At 33.9% G+C, this 22,072-nt stretch overlaps 2 protein-coding genes across 2 annotated transcripts in view; both read left to right on the top strand.

The window, feature by feature from the left end:
* The window catches only part of LOC133206082 (phosphorylase b kinase gamma catalytic chain, liver/testis isoform-like), a 213,814-nt gene that overhangs the window by 76,223 nt on the left and 115,519 nt on the right, over positions 1-22,072 (top strand). The gene's annotated exons all lie outside the window — the stretch shown is intronic.
* Positions 4,575-7,137, top strand: LOC133206081 (uncharacterized). Its single transcript, XM_061342011.1, has 2 exons — positions 4,575-4,641; positions 5,366-7,137. Exons 1-2 carry the CDS (start codon positions 4,590-4,592, stop codon positions 6,853-6,855), a joined length of 1,542 nt encoding a protein of 513 aa, XP_061197995.1. The 5' UTR covers positions 4,575-4,589; the 3' UTR covers positions 6,856-7,137.

The following is a 22,072-nucleotide window of genomic DNA, read 5'->3' as shown; positions in this document are numbered from 1 at the left end:
CCCCCGAGGGTAGGGTGGGGCCACAATGGGGGATCAAAGTTTTACATAGGAATACATAGGAAAATTCTTTAAAAATCTTCTTCTCAAGAACAGCAAAGCCATGATTTGTCATGTTGATATGAAATCATCCTCAGGTAGTGTAGATTTAAGTTTGTTCAAATCATGACCCCCGAGGGTAGGGTGGGGCCACAATGGGGGATCAAAGTTTTACATAGGAATACATAGGAAAATTCTTTAAAAATCTTCTTCTCAAGAACAACAAAGCCACAATTAGTCATATTGATATGAAATCATCCTCAGGTAATGTAGATTCAAGTTTGTTCAAATCATGACCCCCGGGGGTAGGGTGGGGCCACAATGGGGGATCAAAGTTTTACATAGGAATACATAGGAAAATTCTTTAAAAATCTTCTTCTCAAGAACAGCAAAGCCATGATTTGTCATATTGATATGAAATCATCCTCAGGTAGTGTAGATTTAAGTTTGTTCAAATCATGACCCCCGAGGGTAGGGTGGGGCCACAATGGGGGATCAAAGTTTTACATAGGAATACATAGGAAAATTCTTTAAAAATCTTCTTCTCAAGAACAGCAAAGCCATGATTTGTCATATTGATATGAAATCATCCTCAGGTAGTGTAGATTTAAGTTTGTTCAAATCATGACCCCCGAGGGTAGGGTGGGGCCACAATGGGGGATCAAAGTTTTACATAGGAATATATAGGAAAATTCTTTAAAAATCTTTTTCTCAAGAACAACAAAGCCACAATTAGTCATTTTGATATGGAATCATCCTCAGGTAATGTAGATTCAAGTTTGTTCAAATCATGACCCCCGGGGGTAGGGTGGGGCCACAATGGGGGATCAAAGTTTTACATAGGAATATATAGGAAAATTCTTTAAAAATCTTCTTCTCAAGAACAGCAAAGCCATGATTTGTCATATTGATATGAAATCATCCTCAGGTAGTGTAGATTTAAGTTTGTTCAAATCATGACCCCCGGGGGTAGGGTGAGGCCACAATGGGGGATCAAAGTTTTACATAGGAATACATAGGAAAATTCTTTAAAAATCTTCTTCTCAAGAACAGCAAAGCCATGATTTGTCATGTTGATATGAAATCATCCTCAGGTAGTGTAGATTTAAGTTTGTTCAAATCATGACCCCCGAGGGTAGGGTGGGGCCACAATGGGGGATCAAAGTTTTACATAGGAATACATAGGAAAATTCTTTAAAAATCTTCTTCTCAAGAACAACAAAGCCACAATTAGTCATATTGATATGAAATCATCCTCAGGTAATGTAGATTCAAGTTTGTTCAAATCATGACCCCCGGGGGTAGGGTGGGGCCACAATGGGGGATCAAAGTTTTACATAGGAATACATAGGAAAATTCTTTAAAAATCTTCTTCTCAAGAACAACAAAGCCACAATTAGTCATATTGATATGAAATCATCCTCAGGTAGTGTAGATTTAAGTTTGTTCAAATCATAACCCCCGGGGGTAGGGTGGGGCCACAATAGGGGATCAAAGTTTTACATAGGAATATATAGGAAAATTCTTTAAAAATCTTTTTCTCAAGAACAACAAAGCCACAATTAGTCATATTGATATGGAATCATCCTCAGGTAATGTAGATTCAAGTTTGTTCAAATCATGACCCCCGGGGGTAGGGTGGGGCCACAATAGGGGATCAAAGTTTTACATAGGAATATATAGGAAAATTCTTTAAAAATCTTTTTCTCAAGAACAACAAAGCCACAATTAGTCATTTTGATATGAAATCATCCTCAGGTAATGTAGATTCAAGTTTGTTCAAATCATGACCCCCGGGGGTAGGGTGGGGCCACAATAGGGGATCAAAGTTTTACATAGGAATATATAGGAAAATTCTTTAAAAATTTTCTTCTCAAGAACAACAAAGCCACAATTAGTCATATTGATATGGAATCATCCTTAGGTAGTGTAGATTCAAATTTGTCGAAATCAAGACCCCCGGGGGTAGGGTGGGTCCACAATAGGGGATCAAAGTTTTACATAGGAATAAATAGGAAAAATCTTTTAAAATCTTTTCAAGAACAGGAAAGCCGTGATTAGTCATTTTGATATTGAAGCATCCCCAAGTATTGTAGATTCAAGTTTGTTCAAGGCATCCTCCAGTAGTAGGGTGGGGCCATAATCGGGGATCAAAGTTTAACAAAAGAATATATATAAGAAATATCTTAAAAAATCTTCTTCTCAAGAACAACAAAGCCATAATTAGTCATATTGATATGGAAGCATCCTTAGGTAGTGTATATTCAAGTTTGTTCAAATCTTGAACCCCCCCTCCCTTCCTTCCCCCCAGGGTAGGATGGCAGACATCTTTAAAATTCTGTTTCAAGAACAGCAAAACCATGATTAGTTATATGAATATAGAAGCATCCTCAGAAAGTTTAGATTTAATTTCATTCAAAACATGGCAAATGGGGATAGGTTATGCCTAGAACAGTTGATCAAAGCTTTACGTATGAATATATAGAAGAAGAAATCTGCTGACAAAGAACAGCAGGGCCATATTGACTCAGGTGAGCGTTGTGGCCCATGGGTCTCTTGTTTTGGTAGTAAAACGGTTCTGAATCTGTATAAATTTTATTGATTAATTAATTACGTGCATACATTTGGAAAGGGGAGTCACTCTATTGGTATTGTAAATAATAATGAAAAAGGGTGTCCGTTGATGAAATTAACGAGTGGAACTACGACGGCAAATTTATTGTGTACAACCTTCCTTCCCAAAATTTTAATCAAATGATGGGTATAATGCAGTTCATAAGTGATTTATAATTTTATATACACCAGTCATGAAGCCAGTTTTGAAATACAATGAACCTGAATAACTATAAATTATTTTAAAAATAACATTAGAGTAAGAAAAATTTTAATATGTGCAGCTTACTTTACAATTCTAAGAACTTTACCAAAGAAAAAAAATATAGTAATGAAAACAGTGTTATAAATTTGATGATGAATTATTTTATTTAACATTTAATAATAATAATTATAGCATCAACTTTTTCTATTTTATTTTATCCACCTCATCCCATTACAATAATGTATTACTATTTACTTTAGTTTCAGAAACAATTGAAGAATTAACCGATTACAATGATGAAGTTCCAAATGAATTTGACATAATGGTGGAAGAAATGCTGGAGGAAGAAAAACAGAAGTTAGACCAAAAAAGTAGTGATAATCAGAGAAATATTGACAATGAACCTATATATCAAGGAAGCAGGCTTACTGTTAGCATGAGTATGCTGCTGATTGTAACATTTGCTACAAGACACAACTTATCAGGAGTTGCCCTTTGTGATTTATTAAATCTTATTGAAGTGCATTGTCCTCCAGATAATATATGCAGGGCAACCCTTACAATGTACCAAGACTTTTTTAGGCATTTGAAAACGCCTCTAATATACAACTATTTTTGTGAAAAGTGCTTCCTCAGCATTGAAAAGGATGCAAAATATGAAAAATGTCCAAACTGTTCATTGACTAGCATAAAATATTTCATCACCATACCCCTAAAGGACCAAATGGAAACAATTTTGAAAAGTGAGTCATTTTCATTTTAGACTTATTTTATCATTCTAGCTTGCAAGTAAGATGTAACTAGCGTTTAACCATAAATTTTATTGCAGTGATTATCAATGATATAATAAAAATTTTGGCCATGTGTTAATATCATGAAGGACTGTTTTGGGGCCCTGCACTGACATGCATGTGAAAGAATTAGAAATAAAATCAAACTTTAATACTGTAAAATTTAATAAAAGTATTGGTAAATACATACGCCATATTTAATACTACATACAATAGATAGTTGTCAATCCACAAAATTCCCTCCATGGCAAAAAAAATGTAACAATGTAAAATTCACTTTAATGTATATCCAACAAATATATTGATGATTTCATTTTATATTGTATGATGTATTTTTTAGGACCAGGCGTTCTTGACATTATAAGAAAAAGCAAAATTGAAAGGAGTGAACTTGGGAACACATCCATTATTGAAGATGTCTACAATGGAAATGTATACAAAACTCATTTTGATAGTAGTGGTTTTTTCCATGGAACAACCAAGGAAGAGAGGAATCTTCAATTGCACCTTTCTTTTCAAATTAACACTGATGGAGTTGCTGTGTTCAAGTCATCTAAATTTGGTGTTTGGCCTGTGTATGCAGTTATCAATGAATTGCCACCTGATGCAAGGTACCAGTTACAATTTGATTAATTATATGAATTCGGAAATTACGGTACTCTTAACATTCAATGATAAACATACAGTAAAACTTAATTCAATGATAAACATACAGTTAAACTCGTTTATAATGAACAGAGATATAGTGATATCTCGATATAACGAAGTTTTTTGGAGATAGCGAAGTAAAACCATTGGTCCCTATGACTTCGTTATAACCGAGCTTTACTGTAAATAACTCTACTGTTAACAACTTAACACTATTTTCTCTAAAATTTATTGCTAGATTCACAAGAGAAAACCGTATCTTCTTAGGACTATGATTTGGAACTCAGAAACCAAATATGAAACTACTTTTTGGATCCTTTTTGAAAGAATTCAATTTGCTTTTTACAGGTGTGTATGTTATATTTTATGCCCCTGCCATGAAATTGCAGGGGTGCATATGATGTAAACTGTTACCCTGTTCCATCATTCCGTCCTGAAGATATTTTTAGTTTCCGCTGAAGGGATGTATATATATATAAAGTTGATAATGCATTCAGGTCAAATTTGAACTTGGTTCCGATCTAATGATTTTTAACAGAGTTATGAATATGTCTCTTGGACTTTGAGAAAAAAAGAGAAATCTTCTGTTCAAACAAATAAATCAATATGTAACAAAACCTTTTAATTGATTGATTGATTGTATGTTGTTTTACGTCTCATTCAAGAATTTTTCATTCATATAGAGACGTCACCATACACCGGTGAAGGGCTTCAAATTTTGACCTTTACTCGGCACTCAGGGCCATTGAGCATGGGGGATCTTTATCGTGCCAATGCCTGCGGTGACGCGGGACCTCGGTTTTTAGGGTCTTATCCGAAGGACCCGCATCTTTCACTTCAAAGTGCCGAGCGCATGGCGAAGGAACAGTTGCTACCCATTTTTTATTGACTTAGGTCAGTCGCGGCCAAGATTTGAACTCACAACCTCCCGATCACGGAGCGAGCGCTCTACCGACTGAGCTACCGTAAACAGTAAAAATCCCCCCAAAATATGCATTGCAATTCCATTCCATAAATATGTTGTTCAAAATTTCATATATCAGTAAATATGAATATTTTTAAATATTTTCAGGCATTCCCATGAGTATTAAAGAAGAACAGTTAACAGTTAAAGCCATTCTTCTTAGCTGCACAGCTGATGCACCAGCGAGATGTTTAATGATGGATTTTGTCCAGTTTAATGGTAATTATGGGTGTCCTTGTTGTCTATCTCCTGGAGAAACATTTGCAATATCGGCAACAGGGAACTCGCATATATACCCCTACAAGTCAGAAAGTAATGAAGGCCATGACGAGTTAAGGACAATGGAGGAAACCAAAGCTACAGCGCATCGAGTAGAAACGGAATATTTGAGTGGAAGAAGACGAGATCCTGTGCCAGAAATGGGAGTCAAAGGAATATCCTTTTTGATGTCATTTCCAAAGTTTGATTTAATCAAAGGTACTGGCATAGATTATATGCACTGTGTTTTGCTTGGTGTTGTTAAGATGATCCTAGGGCTTTGGATTGATCAAGATCACAAAAATGAGCAATGGTCTCTTAGAAGCCATATTGATGTACTTAATGATAGAATCAAAAAACTAAGACCACATTGTTTGATTTCACGCCTACCAAAAAAAATTGATGAGTATGGTGACTGGAAAGCATCTGAATTTAGAACATTTCTTCTTTATTACTCTGTACCCCTTTTGGAAGATGTACTCCCTTCAAAATTTAATGATCATTTTTGTAATTTAGTACTTGGCACTTTCTTACTTTTAAAGACTTCAATTTCACAGACTGATCTGAAATTAGCGAGATGTTGTTTCAAAAGATTTTGTATTGGTATAGAAGAACTTTATACGGAGCGTTACGCTACATTTAATGTTCATTGTCTTTTACACTTGTGTTCAAAAGTCGAAGATTTGGGACCACTTTGGTCCCAGTCTTGTTTTTTTTATGAAGGATTGAATGGTGATCTTAGAAATCTTTTCCATGGTACACAAAAAATTGATCTCCAAATTGTAACTGCTGTATGCATTCAAAATAAAATTCCTGAACTTGTTGACAAATTAGAAATAGGTTCTGTGAAGTCTTTTTATCAAAAGATGCAGTCATCTTTGCAACAGTCATTTACTAGGATATGTATTGGACTTAAAACTTTTGTGGTTGGCTCTATAAAGGCCTTTTTGCCTGAGGAACATGTTACACAATTACTGGAAAATAAGTTTGGAAATGTTGCTGAATATCATATCTTCTACAGAGTTTTACACAATAAGATAATGTATTATAGTGAGGAGTACAAGCCTGTGAAAAAAAGAAACTCCTATACATGTAAGAACAAGAGTGGTATTTGTCAGATTAGATATTTTTTACAGTGTGCAACTGAAAATGGATACACATATGTTGCTGTTACTAGAATACTTAATGTACAGAAATCTTGTACAAATGTTTGTCAAGTGTCCATTGGTTTAACAAATGTAATACTTGTAGATGATCTCGAGGAACCTGTCATGTACATAGATATTGATGAGAGAAAAAAGCAGGTGGCATTTTTCCCAAATCTTATTGAAAAAGATTAATATATTTAGTTGTCCATTGATTGTTTCAATGTCAGACTAAGAGTTTTTGTATACACTGTACTTACTAGCATTTACCACAAACTGTCATGAAGCTCATGTACAAAATGTAGTACAAATGTATGTCAATTAAGTGTCCATTGGGGTACCAAATATTATGCTAGCATATAGAGGATATATATTGAGGAACCTTTTATGTACATGAATATTGATAAGAAAAACTATGTAGAATTTTATCCAAGTATTATTGAAAATGATATAATAAAAGATACATTAATATTGAAACATCATGTCTATTAGTATATTTTCAATGTCAGAACAAATAGTTTTTTTACACATGTATTTTGCATTTCCCACAAATCCCTTTGAACACCTGGTATTTAACTTGGTCTCAAATTTCATGCAGATGTTTTTAAGACATCATATAATATATCTTATTAAAAAGTCACCATTAAAACAGCTGTAATAAACATTTTAATTATTGCTGCATTTTTTCACAGTTATTAAGATAATGCAAATACAGCCAATTAATATATTGGCAAAATATGGTATACCTTCAGAATCTAAGTGATAAAGATATTGCAGTACAAATGCAGTACCTTTGATGCCAGTACATATATCTAATTATGATAAAGATAATGCAGTACAAATGCAGTACCATCAATACCAGTATCTAACTGATAAAGATAATGCAGTACAAATGCAGTACACCTATGACAGACTTGTGAATGATAATGATAATGCAGCAGAAATGCAGTATACCTTTAATACCAGTATCTCAATAATAAAGATAATGCAGTAGAAATGCAGCTTATTTGCAGTACAAAAGCAGCATATGAAATTTTGTGTCACTGAAAAGAAAATACGAAAAGTTTTTGCAGCACATTTTCAGTATATTTACAGTAGATTATTAGAATATACTGCTGCGCAGTACATTATGCTAATAAGTACTGCAAATATACTTCATTTTTGCAGTAGACATTAAGTACAATTGCAGCGCTATAGCAGCAAATACTGCATTTGCAGTATCTGCTGCAATTCTGTAAGGGTTCACTCGGCACACCTCGGTCGATTCGTACCTCTGTGATGAAGGTGACGGAATCAGCCGAGGTTTGCCGAATGGGGTAGTTTTATGCAGTTAGAGTGAGCTGCCCTTAGAAGTAAGATAGGTGTTAGTTTGTGTGAAAGCCCCCCCCCCCTTTCCCCTTGGGAAAAAATTCCTGGATCTGCCCTTGCAAGTTGCAACAGATTTTTAACATAAAATGCCTATACAAAGGATTAGTAAAATGTTTTAATATCTGTATTTGATACTATTTTATACATGTAGATTAATCAAAATTTCGTAAATATGAAATCTCTCTCTGTATGTGCCGTTACTTTTACGTGAAAGTAGGTTATTTGATGGTTGTGTTCAAGATTGTAGCAAGTCTCCTTTGCAGAACTGTTGTTTATTTCTATCACTGATAAGTCGATGGTAGAGAGTTGACTGTAAGCTTAACTTAGCAGCCAGGTGATAGATATTACATGTAACTGTATTTAACGGAAAGCTTGTCAAGCCGCTAGATGTTAGATTTTGGATAAAATAAATAAAAACTTTGGTATAATGTACAATGTAATCCGAAGTGGTAATAATTAAGGAGAGCATCTTGGATTTCATACACTGATTCTTCATTTGTGACTATAATCTTTTAAAAAATGCGGCACTATTGACAAAAATTATACTGCATTTTGTAAGGTGCGGACATCTGAATACATTATTTTTGTAGCTTGAAAAATATTTCATCTAAAACTCAATCACCAAAAATTATTTTTATTGATTAACAAGCTAGCCGTGAGTGTTCTTGTTGTTCATGATGAGTTCAAGTCCTTCAGTGAACATCTTTGTGTATATATATCAGGCACGTAGTATCGTTTTTCGAACGTATGTGTGGTTTTTTTTTTGGGGGGGGGGGTATGTTCGGAAAAGGAGGGCAGACCCCCCCCCTCCCCCGAATACTGCATGCCTGTTTATAAATAGAGACGAGGAAAATATTTTGTAGCTCTTTATCTTCATTCATTCCAAAAACTATAATGTTTTATCAAAATTAGAATACATGTATACTTGTATTTCAGGAATTTGTTTTTCTCTTAATTGTCATCTGTATGAAAAGATGAAGATAACGAACAGTATTCAATCTGGAAAGTCCAATGAAAAGATACAAATTTGGAGCAGAGCAAACATGGACCTCAAAATTTAGAGGTGGGATCAGGTGCCAGTGGAGGAGTGAGCATCCCCTGCCCCGCCGTGTGCTCCTTGACATGATCGGGAAAAAACGGAAAAACCCATAGACAGTTCAGTATATAAATAATGGCCTAACAATTAGTATGAAAAACATCAGTCAGCATTTGACTCAATGATAAGTTGTACGTGCTGACAAGATCATTGTATCGACCGTAAAACTTGCGAAAAGATGACATCAAACGAGACTGTTGATATCCTTGTTTCATCAACTTGTTTGTCAATAGCTTACCTCGTTTTAGAAATTGTTCATAGGTAGAGCATGCTCTTGTGTATCGAGAGATGCAGGTGATAAGGGTATATTGCTACATAAGTAAGGAAGGTGACGATTGAAAAGTTGAAGTCATCACGTTTATCATAAAGCTTTGTTGTTAGGTTACCATTAACGTCTTTTTCTAGTAAAATATCTAAATATGAAACAGATGTGTCAGACTCTGTGGTAAAGACTCTGTGGTATCTTCACTGGGATATATTGAGTCAACATATGAATGAAAGTAATTGTTGTTAATTGATAATACGTCGTCGATATATCGAAATGTCGAGTTGAAGGCCACAGCAAGTGTTTTCTTCTTCTCGTGTAGAAGTTTTTGAATAAATTCCAACCTTCCTGTGAAACAGTACAAAAAATAAAGAAAAATTGTCTTCGCTTATATTACCTTCATAACCGTATACTTGTAGACCTCGGTGTTAATCCTTGCAGAACACACGTATTGAATGAGGATTTTTCTTATCTATAGCAGACAGCAGCAGCAGCACACGATTGTATCCGATGCAGTTAACATATTAAGGACACCCATTTCTTATTTTCAAAACAATGTACTAAATGAATTATTGTGACAGCAATTTTTTTCCCGGATGAAGACTTTAACAACCTGTCAGGAAGAACATTTGACCCTGAAGAGTTGAAGAAACATATATTTGTATGCAAAACCAAACGATCAATTGAAATATTTCTTCTCAATCTCTTAATTTAATAAAATCTAAAAAAAAAAAAAACAACAAAAAAGCAAAAAAAACAAACAAACAAACAAAAAAAAACAAAAAAAAAACAACAACAACAACAAAAAAACATGCAAGTCATGGATACGTATAGTCTCTGTGTATCTGCAAAAAGAAGTTAACTGGACTTTAAAATGCATTTCTTCCTGATAAATTATTTAATTATGTACAATTTAGATCATGTTTACAGAAATCTAAGGTGACGTGTATACATGTACTTCCGATCGATCTCAAAACTTATACATGTAATTCCATCTACATTGTACAATGAAAACCAAAATGACTGCATGATAAGACTGAAGCTCTATAATGTTTATGCTAAGAGAGACATGAAGGAAGTTTGAAACACGCGTGCATCTTTTTTCAGTTTAACATTTACAGAATCATGCACATGTATTTTAATAAAAAGCTGGTAATGTCTCAATATGACTGTCTGTTCCACATGAGCGCATCCACTTCACTTTAATCTTCACTTCTTTTGTAAGAAAACAAAATCATTAAAACATTTCAATTCTATCATTTCTCAATCATTTTTCCTTCAGATTTCATACAGTACAATTCAACTTGAAACAATCCGGTATGACATGACTTTTTTGCATCCAAGGGAGTAGTCTTTATTTTCAGTGATCCATCTGAGTGTAATCTGCAGACAAAACATGACTAGCTAGAGTCACTGTTTTTGCATTTCGGCAAGCTACAGAAAATGCCTAGTAATGATAGTTAGCCACTGTTTCCGTTGTTTCCACGTTTACTTTGAATTTTCTGCATTTTCAATGGCCGGATCATATACACTAGACAAAATTGCTAACGCACCACTTGTTATTCTTGTTTGTGAGTTGAACATTTACATAATCGGTACTTGTATATCTAATATTCCATCTTTCCCAATACAGTGGAATTGACAAATGTCTAAGTGTCATGACAAAAAACTTTGTGACCTTCTTGCCCGAAAACCATTTTCCCGACATGCACTGCGCATCGTTTCTTTCAAATATATGAAGTTGGTAACTACAAATTGTGGTCCGTGAGGTTGCAACAAAAGCAGTCTCCGAGTGAAAAATCAAATATACAGCGATTGACTATCATATTGCCTAGTATTCATCCAGTGCCTTGGTGCCATACCCAGTCTACCTAACTTCCGGTTGCCCCAGTTTTGTGGAAGAATCTTGAAATTGTCCTGTGGTGCTTATTAAATGCCATGGCTATCTAAAGTGAACAATTTTTATATTTGTTCATCTAATTGTAACTAATCTTCACTAGAAGAAAGAATGATGTATGAATTGTTTTAATTTTTTTATATACAAATTTCTCCAAAGCAACCCCCTGCACACGCCATACTAGCTAACTGCTTAGGCACGCTTTTCCAAGGTCAAACGTGGCATAGTTGTACTTTTTTCTGGGTTTTTAGTTAGTACAAACATAAAGAATACAAACACAAAGAAAAAAAAATAAAAATTTCTCCTCCAAAAAGTATGAGCACGATTTTCATTATTTCTACAAATGGTTACGCTTCAGTTAACATCGTAGTTATTGATAAGTTAGGAAATTAAATGTCTCATTTTTTACTTTGATAACATATTTGTGTATCAAAAACATCATAAACAATTTTAGAAAATTAGCATTGTAATTTTATTTGGTGCTGCCTTAGCAATTTTGTCTTGTGTAGTGTTACCCCCTGTCCGTCCGTCATTTTCCAGATTTTTATGTCTATACTTGAAGATACTACTGAGCTGATTTTTAGTATGTCTTTTGATATTGTTGTCTTACAGATCAAGTATGAGTTTCGTGTTGACTGACCCATCTTTACGAAAATTATGGGCTCTTATGGCCCTTAGCAGGGACGTATATATACTAGTATATACATGCCCCAGCCCTTGGACTTTGAAAATTCCTAACAAATCTGTGTTTTCTGGACCTTTTTTATTGTGCTTGTACATAATGCGCTTTGGTTTGTCTCTTTCAGATCAACAATCGCAACTTCTCGGGCCTTTCCGAGAAGCGGAAATACATGTACATGTACTACCTGCATTGTTGAGTAGGCGTCCATGAAAATATGGAGACTTCTTATCCAAATATAATTATATATAGTCTGGAGCTTAACTTTTTGAATTTTAAGATCTTACCTGTATCTAAAACACTACAGAAGGGACAATTAATTCTGTCTATCCAATACTTTAATAAAGGAAGCGACCACGGGCACCTGACGTTACTTATTTTTCTTTTAGTATAAAAAATTTAAAAAATATTATATAGACCCCCTACCTAATCTTTAAGAAATAGGATGCAACCACAGGCACCTGACGTTACTTATTTTTCTTTCAATAAAAAAAATATACCCCCTACCTAATAATTAGGTAGGGGGTATATTTTTTCATTAAAAGAAAAATAACATCAAGTGGCAGCGACTCCATTTTGTATAAACAGGCACTAAGTATCGTTTTTGGAAGTTGGGGGGGGGGGGGATTTTAACAACTTACCTAGCCAAATTTTATTCACCACCAATGAACATTTTTCGACAGTCAAAGGTTATAACTGGCAAAAAAGGGGGGGGGGCAGCCCCCCCCCCCCCCCTCCGATACTACATGCCTGATAAATGCGTTGTACCTGCTAACTTTCGTCGACAGTCCAGACGTCGGGTAACATCGATTATTTTTCATTTGAGAAAATGTCGAGCAGTTATCCGTGTAAATGGTCGTCACATAAGGCTCTTCCATTAATTTCATCATGCAGTAATTTAACCAATATCAATTACACCAGGAAACACAGATCCGTTGTGAATTGGTAAAGAAATTTAGGTATCTGGAGAAATTGACTAAGGAAAGTGATAACACCCCCCCCCCCCCCCCCCCCCCCCCGCAATAGTTTTGTCGGCTCCTCATAAATAGTTCACTATAATTTTTTTAATTTAGTGATTTTTTCCCCCTGTAAACTAAAAGCATGGCAATCTAGATCTCCGTTGTATGAACATAAGGAGAACATAATATTCTTTCTGGGTTTGACAATGAAATCAGATATGTACTGATGTCTTCTACAGCATGCGTGAGTTGTAGTTACATTATTTTTTTTTAATTTAAATGAAAAAGATAACTCGAGTTAAGCAATAGAACATTTAGAAAGAAAATATGTACATATTAAGTATATGCGAAAAATATAAAATTACGAAAAATACTCATCCAAATAAATATACTTCACTGCACAATTATATAGAAAGGATATTTGCGTAAATGTGCGAAAACATTATCAATGAAACAGAATTTAGTAGTAAATTTTATGTCTAAATTCAAAGATCGAAGATCGGACGCATGTTTTTTGTCCTGTCTGCCCTTCATTCTTGCTGTCTACGAAAAAAATTAATACATGTACAGTATCTGAATGAACTTTGAACTGTGGTTTAGATGAATATGTATTGATCACAAACATAAACTTGCATCATCTCAACATTTGTGTTTTACGAGGTGTGTACGGCAAACAACAATATTAGATTATCGCTATACATCTTGCGATAATCTTCATCTCCATTTTAGTGCATGGATTTATCAAAAAAAAAAAAAAAAAGTAAAAGAGGATTTAAAACATAATTCAAAGTTTTACAAGTCACACTTTGTTCAGGAAGGAGGAATTTATCGCTGTTAATAAAAGAAAAACTAAAATATTTTGTGTGTGTGTGTGTTCATTTATTTATTATTGGCATAAAATATGATTGCAAGGTCTACTTCTTTCGCGATTGGCTGAGTGTGATTCGGAAACTTCCAGTACTGCCAAATACCTGTGACCATCATCAGCGGAGGAAAAACCTCCATTAGGGGAGAAAGAGATATTGAATATAAGGTACATTTAGAAAGTGCATATACATGTAGATTAAAACCCTTCGATGTAGTGACTTTTTTTTTCAGAGAGTCTTGTCTGGATTTTTTTTTTATTGAAAAGTCGACCTCTACCCCATTTTTTGTTATTACATTGTGATCAAACCTGCCATTTTTTTCTGCCGGAAATGGGGTGGGAATAAAATCTAACCATTGCCCCCTGATTTAAGAAGCCCCCTGATTTAAGAATCGGGTTTCTGTGAAGCTGTTTAATATTTCGTTTATAAATTGTTTCCTTGGTCTACACGGTTTGTCTGAAGTTTTAAGATTCAAGAAGAAAATTAAAAGAAATCAAATATTTCAACTGTGCTGTATGTGATTATTAAAATCGGGGTGGGGGTATCGGATTTGGATATCGATATAGACTCGCTAAGTAATGGTCAACGTGAATCGTCTGGCTGATTTTTTTTAATATATCGATCTGTTATTTCACAGGTTTTACTTAATTACAAAATAATTTAGGATATGACTATAATGGATATAATTTAGGGGCTGGCAATATTTTTTCGATTCAAATCAAAGTTGAGAGAGAGAATCAAGCTTAATTTACTTTTTACTTCTCCTTGAAAAATCTGACAAACAAACAAAAAAAAAATAATCTGAGAAAATTGGGGTTGGGGGTTGGGTTACATTCCTCCCTATTTGTCCCAGTGTATGCAAGACAGATTAGGGGACGATCATTTGATTCTGAAAGGGGGTGGCTGGAAATTTTTCCGAGTTCAATTTATTTTTTATGTCGGTGAAGGACTATTTATTTTCATAGCATCAGTCAAAGACAAATTCTTTATTTTCCTGCCAGTCAAGAACGGATTATTTATTTCCAAGACCAACATTTTAGAGGACAGATTATTTATAACCCCCTCCCCTCGCAATCAAATGGTCGTCCCCTTATTTGGTTCCAAAAGCCCCCCCCCCCCCCCCCCCCCCCCCCGTAGGATCAAAATGTATTGATAATTGACGATTAACGTTCTTTAAGTTTTCACTGTAAATCATTTTTTTAAATGTTGATCTTTTTATTTAAATTCAATCGAAAGATACAAATAATTTAATTTTTTAACAGAATCTGTTCCCTGCATTATCATGCTCTTGTCATACTATATAGCTGCTCTTGACTGTGACGTCACATCGACTTGAAAACTCGAGATTTGCACACTAAATATGCACCTCTTAGCTGGGGTGAAACAAGTGGGCGGATCATGGATCTTCAAATTTTTGTAACCTGTTTTCTGTACTAAACACTGCTCGCTTTCGTCTCCTCTTCTGCTATTTGATTACCTAAGTAAAGGAAAACTTTAATCTAAAGGAATAAAGTTTGTGTGTTGTACTACGATGACGGAATACCTTATATTACATACAATGCCTATACGCCATTTTGCCACAGAAAGTTCGGGAAAACACTGTACGTGTGACGTCGCACTTCGAAAAGTGACGTCGAACAGGAGTTGTCTGCAGTGTATTGGCAGTGTTGACATCGTCGCATTTCTCTGGTTATTTGTTGGATTTAATCGTTGTTACGACTGTAAAAATACTTGTTAGTGTTTTCGGTTATCGTAATGAATATGCATTGGTATGTATTTTCGTTCTCTGCGAGTTATTTCTTTAGGATATCGACTTGTGTAGTCTTCATTCATGGATACTTATAGAATGAAAGATACTTGGGATTTTAGCGCAGCGTGACAGTACAAATACTTCTACCGTGTTAATTACCGTTTAATTTGTACATCGCGTGGACTGATTAACAATACAGACCGAATACACATTGTATATGGATTAACTACAGGATTTTTAACTAATTCAACTGGCGCATGCTCAAAGGGGTTAGTCGCCGCTCGGCGGCGACTAACCCCTTTAGGCATGCGCCAACTGACCCCATAAAATTTTCATCTAACCCCTGCCAATACAAGCAACCTTGTTTACACAAATAAATAAACAAACACAACAGTAAACAAACAAACAAATAAATTAAAAAGAAAAAAAACAATATTACAAGAAATAAAAAATAATTATTTATAGAGAGATAAACAAAATCTTTACCCCAATACTGTATTAGACACAATTAAAATGCAGAGAATTAAGGCAACATTTTTTTTCTTCTGAGCTACAAGTACGTGTAAGGAGACTTAGTTGCTTATTTTTTTCAATTCTTTATATTCCGAATGAAATAATTATTCCGAGTTAAAATAATACCCTGTTTTATATAAACCTCAAACAAAATTGGGGTTATGAGAATTATTTATCAGTAGTTAAAAATTTTCATCACAGAAAATCTCTATGTAAATTAAGAATTTTCTTGTCACAGATTGCAAATTGAAGTGGGAAGATTTACCAACATCCCTCGAGAAGATTGATTATGCATTAGATGTAATTCTAACAGTGTAGATGATGGAACTCATTTTTTGAGAACATGTAAAAACTAGTAGGTATTGTTTTTTTTTACAAAAAAACACATGTCTCCCCTTCTTGACCAACATTAACGAGTGCAAATATATGATCAGGTCAAAAATAATAATGCAGATCATATCAACTCAAATTCTGTGTACAAAATTTCAAGTCTTCATATCAAACGGATCTCAAGTAATGGTCTGGCCGTGTTTTTCTTAATTTGACCTTGAAGAAAGTGGTCAAGGTCAAATATTTTGATGCAGTGCATTTAGTCTCAATGTTGTCTTTCATTGTCCCAAGTTTGAAATCCTAATGTCAAAAAGTTCTCAAGTTATGATCTAGACTATATTTTCATGTAAAAGATTGACCTTGACTTTATTATTAGGTCAAGGTGAAAAAAAAATGTTGGCATTCACCCTTCCTCTATACAACCTCTCCATGTTCCAAGTTTGAAGTCTTCATGTCAGGGTTCTCAAGTTATGGTCTAGTTGTGTTTGCTCTATTTGACCTTGAAGAAAGGGGTCAAGGTCAAAATTTTGATGTGTTACATCTTGTAACAATGTCTTCTTTCTATGTTAAAAGTTTGAAGTCCTAGTATCAAAGGGTACTCAAGCTAAGGCCTGGACTCTATTTTGATGTAAAATATTGACCTTGACCTTACAATAATTGGATCAAGGTAAAAAAATTTGGTGGAATGCATCCCTCCTTCATACCATTTCTGCATGTTCCATGTTTGAAGTCTTTATAACAAAGAATTCTTAAGTTATGGTCTAATCAAGTTTTTCCCTATTTGACCTTGAGGAAGAAAAGAGGTCAAGGTCAAAAATTTTGGTGTGTTGCATCTTGTATCAATGTCTTCTTTCTATGTTACAAGTTTGAAGTCCTAATATCTAAAGGTACTCAAGCTATGGCTTGGACTCTATTTTGTTGTAAAAGATTGACCTTGACCTTATAAAAATTGAATCAAGGTAAAAAAATTTTGGTGGCATGCATCCCTCCTTTATACCACCTCTGCATGTTCCAAGTTTGAAGTCTTAATGTCAAAATGTTCTCAAATTATGGTCAGATCATGTTTTTTTCTCTATTTGACCTTGAAGGCAGAAAGGGGTCAAGGTCAAAATTCTAATGCAGTCATCTTGTCTCAATGTCTTCTTCCTATGTTACAAGTTTGAAGTCCAAATATCAAAGAGATCTCAAGTTACGGGCTGAACTCTATTTTGATGTAAAAGATTGACCCTGACCTTATAAATAGGCCAAGGTCAAAAATGTTGGTGGCTTGCACTTTTTCTCAATGTCATCTATCTACGTTCCAAGTTTGAAGTCTTAATGTCAAAGGGTATTTAAGTTACGGCCTGGACAAAATTTAGATGAAGAAGAAGAAGAAAATCGACAAAAACAATATGTCTCTCCTGGAAGGGGAGACATAAATATGATCATCAAAGAAAAGAAATTTTTCAGTCAATTAAAAGTAAATTTCCAAATTTCTTGGCACTAGATGATGAACAAAAACTTTTTTGGTTACTCAATACTGAAGACATATATTTAATTTGCATGTATAAAGCAGCTGAGAAATGGTACATGCATTATGAACATAGTCTAGATAAAAAAAAAAATTAAACTCTCTATTTTGCTCTGTGCCTAAAATTTAAACATTTAATCAAGACATCCAAGACGGTTCGATTGACTGTTCTGGAGTTCTAAGGCAGTTCAATAATACTTCTTTCAAAATGATATCCTAATCAAATAAAAAAAATTTCTTCAGCTTGTCATCATGCTACGTAACACAGCATGAAGTCCTAACTTATGATTTTTTTAAATGATATTATACACAGGGACAATTTTATATTGGGTCAAGTTATGTATTTTTCTTAACTATACATGTAATAATTCTTTTGTAAGTTTGTTTCTGATATTAGTCAAAGCAACCCGAACATTAATGACTTATGGCTATTTGCTGTTTTCTCACATTTTCTATTTGAATTCTACCATAAAGTTGTAATGAAATAAAAACACAAAATCTTAGCATGTTTGGAGTATAATTTCTCATGTGAAACATGTACTACATATGTTGTTCTCTTGTTTCCCTCAGCATCAAATCTCATAACTGTTCTCAGAAAAAAGTTAAGCCGACCAACAAAAACTATGTACTAAAACCTGTTAGAGAAATTAAAAAATCTTTTAAACTTTATAAATAAATATCTACATGCATTCTCAAGAAAGAGAACTGGAGAAATATCAAAGTATTTTTTTTTTGTCCAATTATGTAGTACATGTATCTCATTGTAGTGATGATCATTAAATCAAGTTCATTAACTTTTAAACTTTATAGAGTAATTTTTAGAATAAAAATTAAAGTAGTTTAGAATTCAGCTTGTTTGTGCAAGTTCTTCATGAGTATCCATTTCCTGCATAATATTGTTTTTTAAAACCCTATTGAACAATTACACCAACAAGAGGCCTCTGGGCCTTGACAGTCACAAGAGTGTCATGAATTTTGCAGGATATGACCACTTTAATCACACATGGCACAAAAAATCTGCCTTCACATGACAAATATTAATAAGTTTGGAAAGGACTCTTTAAACATTTGGGGCACAATGGACGATCAAAGTTTTCATAGAGTAGGAAAAATCTTCAAAAATCTTCAAAAATCTTCTTCTGTAGATTCAAGTTAGTTCAAATCATGACCCTGGGGATAGGGTGGGGCCACAATAGATGATCAAAGTTTTACATAGGAATATAAAGGAAAAATCTTTAAAAATCTTCTCAAGAACAGCAAAGCCACTATTTGTCATATTTATATGGAAGCATCCTCAGATAGTGTAGATTCAAGTTTGTTCAAATCATGACCTCCAGGGGTAGGGTGTGGCCACAATGAAAGTTTAAACTTGTAGAAAAAAAATCACAGTCAAAAAATTATGTAAGCATCCTTAGTTAGCGTAGAATTAATTTTGTTCAAATCATACCCCCACTCCCTTTTAGGGGTAGGTTGGGACCACTTATGCATTTAAGCTTTTCAATACTAAACTGATTTTTCCTTTTTTCCTCGCAACAGTGCTCAGGTGAGCGATGTGACCCCTGAGCCTCTTGTTGGAACTGTGTTACACAGTGCAGAATAGGCGTATATAATATTTAACTTAATATGATATCAAAAAATATTTGTATAGGAAAAGAAAGAACTGAGTAATCACTGGGTAGGTTTTGTTATTTTTCTAAAACCAAGTTTAATATGCACAAAATAAACCTGATATAATTGTCCCCTGCTTTCACTGAAAGTGGGGATATTAATTTGGGTCTATGCATCCATCCGTTTGTCTTTCTGTCTGTCTGTAACACTTTCGAGAAGCCTTTGAGCTTTTGCAATGAAATTTTACGTAATAACTCTCTGTGGCCCAAGGAAGACCCTTATTGATTTTGAGGTCTAAAGGTCTAGGTATTTTGTTTCTGCACAATATCTCAAGAAGCCCACAACTCCCTAAGGCCTAAGGAAGAACTCTATTGATTTTGAGGTTCAAAAGTCAAGGTCATACATTCTGATTGTGTGTAAAAAATTTCATTTCTGAGCAATATCCCAAGAAGCTTTTGATAAAGCATTTTTATTCTTTTGAAATAACTTTTATGAGATATTATTAATAATTTTTCATTCAAATAAAAAAATCACACTCTTGACATAAATCCATGAAATCTAAATCAAAAATGAAGTCATATTTTTTTGTTTTTTTAATGATTAAGAACCTTGCATGAATAACCTAATTATATAATTATAACATTATAAGCCCTCAGAATGTCAAAGAGAGTTGAGTTTATCCGATTGAAATTTTATCCCTTCATCGCACTTTTTACTTATTCTTTTTTAAATTACCCACTTTGATCTCATAGGCATTCCTATAAATTTATTATCTAATCTCTTCTTTGTTACTGTCATATATTGAGATTTGTGGGTTCAAGTCCGACCACACTTATAATTATATACATAAAATTATGATTTAGAATAGTACACTAGGGATCCCCATTGTCTTATTAGCTACTAGTATCTACTGTAATATAATATACCATTCACAGGTGCTTGAGGACAGGACCCCCCCCCCCCCCCTTTTCCAATATAGACCCCTGGGTCTGTTCCGACTTTTTTCTCATTAATTATATATAGAAGACACATTTGTAATTTAATCTATATCATCAATTCAGAAACAATTCGGAAACTTTTTTTAAAATTTGCTTAGATATACCTAGTGGAGAAAAAGATGAATTTATAAGGAAACATGTATACAATTCATGAAATATTTAAGACACTCAGACAGGTTTGCCAAGTCAGTTAATATCACTTATGAAACATTATTGTTTAATATATATATATATATATATATATATATATATATATATATATATATATATATATATATATATATATATATATTAAATATCAAATTAACAATGGAGAAATTGCATGGCTGGACCAGGAGTCGAATCCAGGACACCTGTTTTACTAGTCAGGTGCACTAATTAATACACTACCCACAGCACAACAAAACTGGTAAGGCTAATGTGCACTAAGCTTTAAAAAGTATTTTTCAAAATCTTCAGTATGTTGTGTCTATTAAGGAAACAATATGTAAAAAAAAATGCATCAATGTCCTTTCCTACTTTAGATGAAATATTCTGTTTTTATACGCCCGTCTTTAGACGGGACGTATTATGTTATGGCGTTCATGTCCATCCGTCTGTCCGTCTGTCTGTCTGTTAGCTTTTCTCGTGTCCGGCTCATAACTTTAATACTATTAGGCCTAGGATTATCAAACTTTGTCAGCTGATACTTCTTGGGTAGAAGGTGTGTCGCGCACTAAAAGTAGGTCGTTCTGACCTTTAATTAAGATGCTATGGCCAAATATGGAAAAATCCTGTCCGGCTGATAACTAGAAAACTATTAGACTTAGAATCATCAAACTTGGCCAATTTATGCATCTTAGGTAGAAGGTGTGTCACCACCTATTTCAAGGTCACTGTGACCTTTAAGTGAAATTTTAAAAAAAACTATCTTTTTACTATTAAATTACACAATCCCAAAAAATGTGAAAGTGTTGCAGTATCCTTATCAAAAAATGTTAAAATCAAGAAAATACTTATTTTTTTCATTATATACTTTACAGCAATCTATAAGAAATATAATGTTACAAGAGAAATTCCACCTCTCCCATGGGTGTAATTATCAAGCACTGGTCAAGGAGAATTTTGATAACAGAAAATTGCATGTCAAATTAGAGAGAAATTAATGAGTTTAGTGTGAGGAGCTAACTGGTAGAGCATCTCTTATCAAGCAGGTGTTATCTATGTCTCTTGGGAATTGGGCAGAGGAATCAGCCATGTTGGATTAAATAGTTTTTTGTGGGCTAGCCTAACTTTTAAAATGAATTTGGTGAAAAGTAATTAGAACAAATTTGATATTGTATAATAAACTAGTTTGATATTGTATAATAAACTAATTAATTAAAACTAATTATACTTGGGGGGGACTAGGTGATATTGGAATTAGCATGCCCGTTGTCCATATGAATTGCAGCTTAAAACCAGTCTGACATTGAATCTAAAGAAAAAAAAGAAGAAAGTATTTTTAAAAAAAATTAATTATGGTAGATAGTCCCTACAAATCTAATAGTCTAGCAGAAACCTTATTAAAAATGTTGCATCAAGATTACATTTT

The sequence above is a fragment of the Saccostrea echinata genome, unplaced genomic scaffold (assembly GCF_033153115.1).
Source record: "Saccostrea echinata isolate AGI-Se365-2 ecotype Australia unplaced genomic scaffold, CSIRO_AGI_Sech_v1 ptg000054l, whole genome shotgun sequence".
Lineage (NCBI taxonomy): Eukaryota > Metazoa > Mollusca > Bivalvia > Ostreida > Ostreidae > Saccostrea > Saccostrea echinata.
The sequence above is the reverse complement of the archived record's forward strand: the minus strand, read 5'-3'. Positions and strand labels throughout refer to the sequence as shown.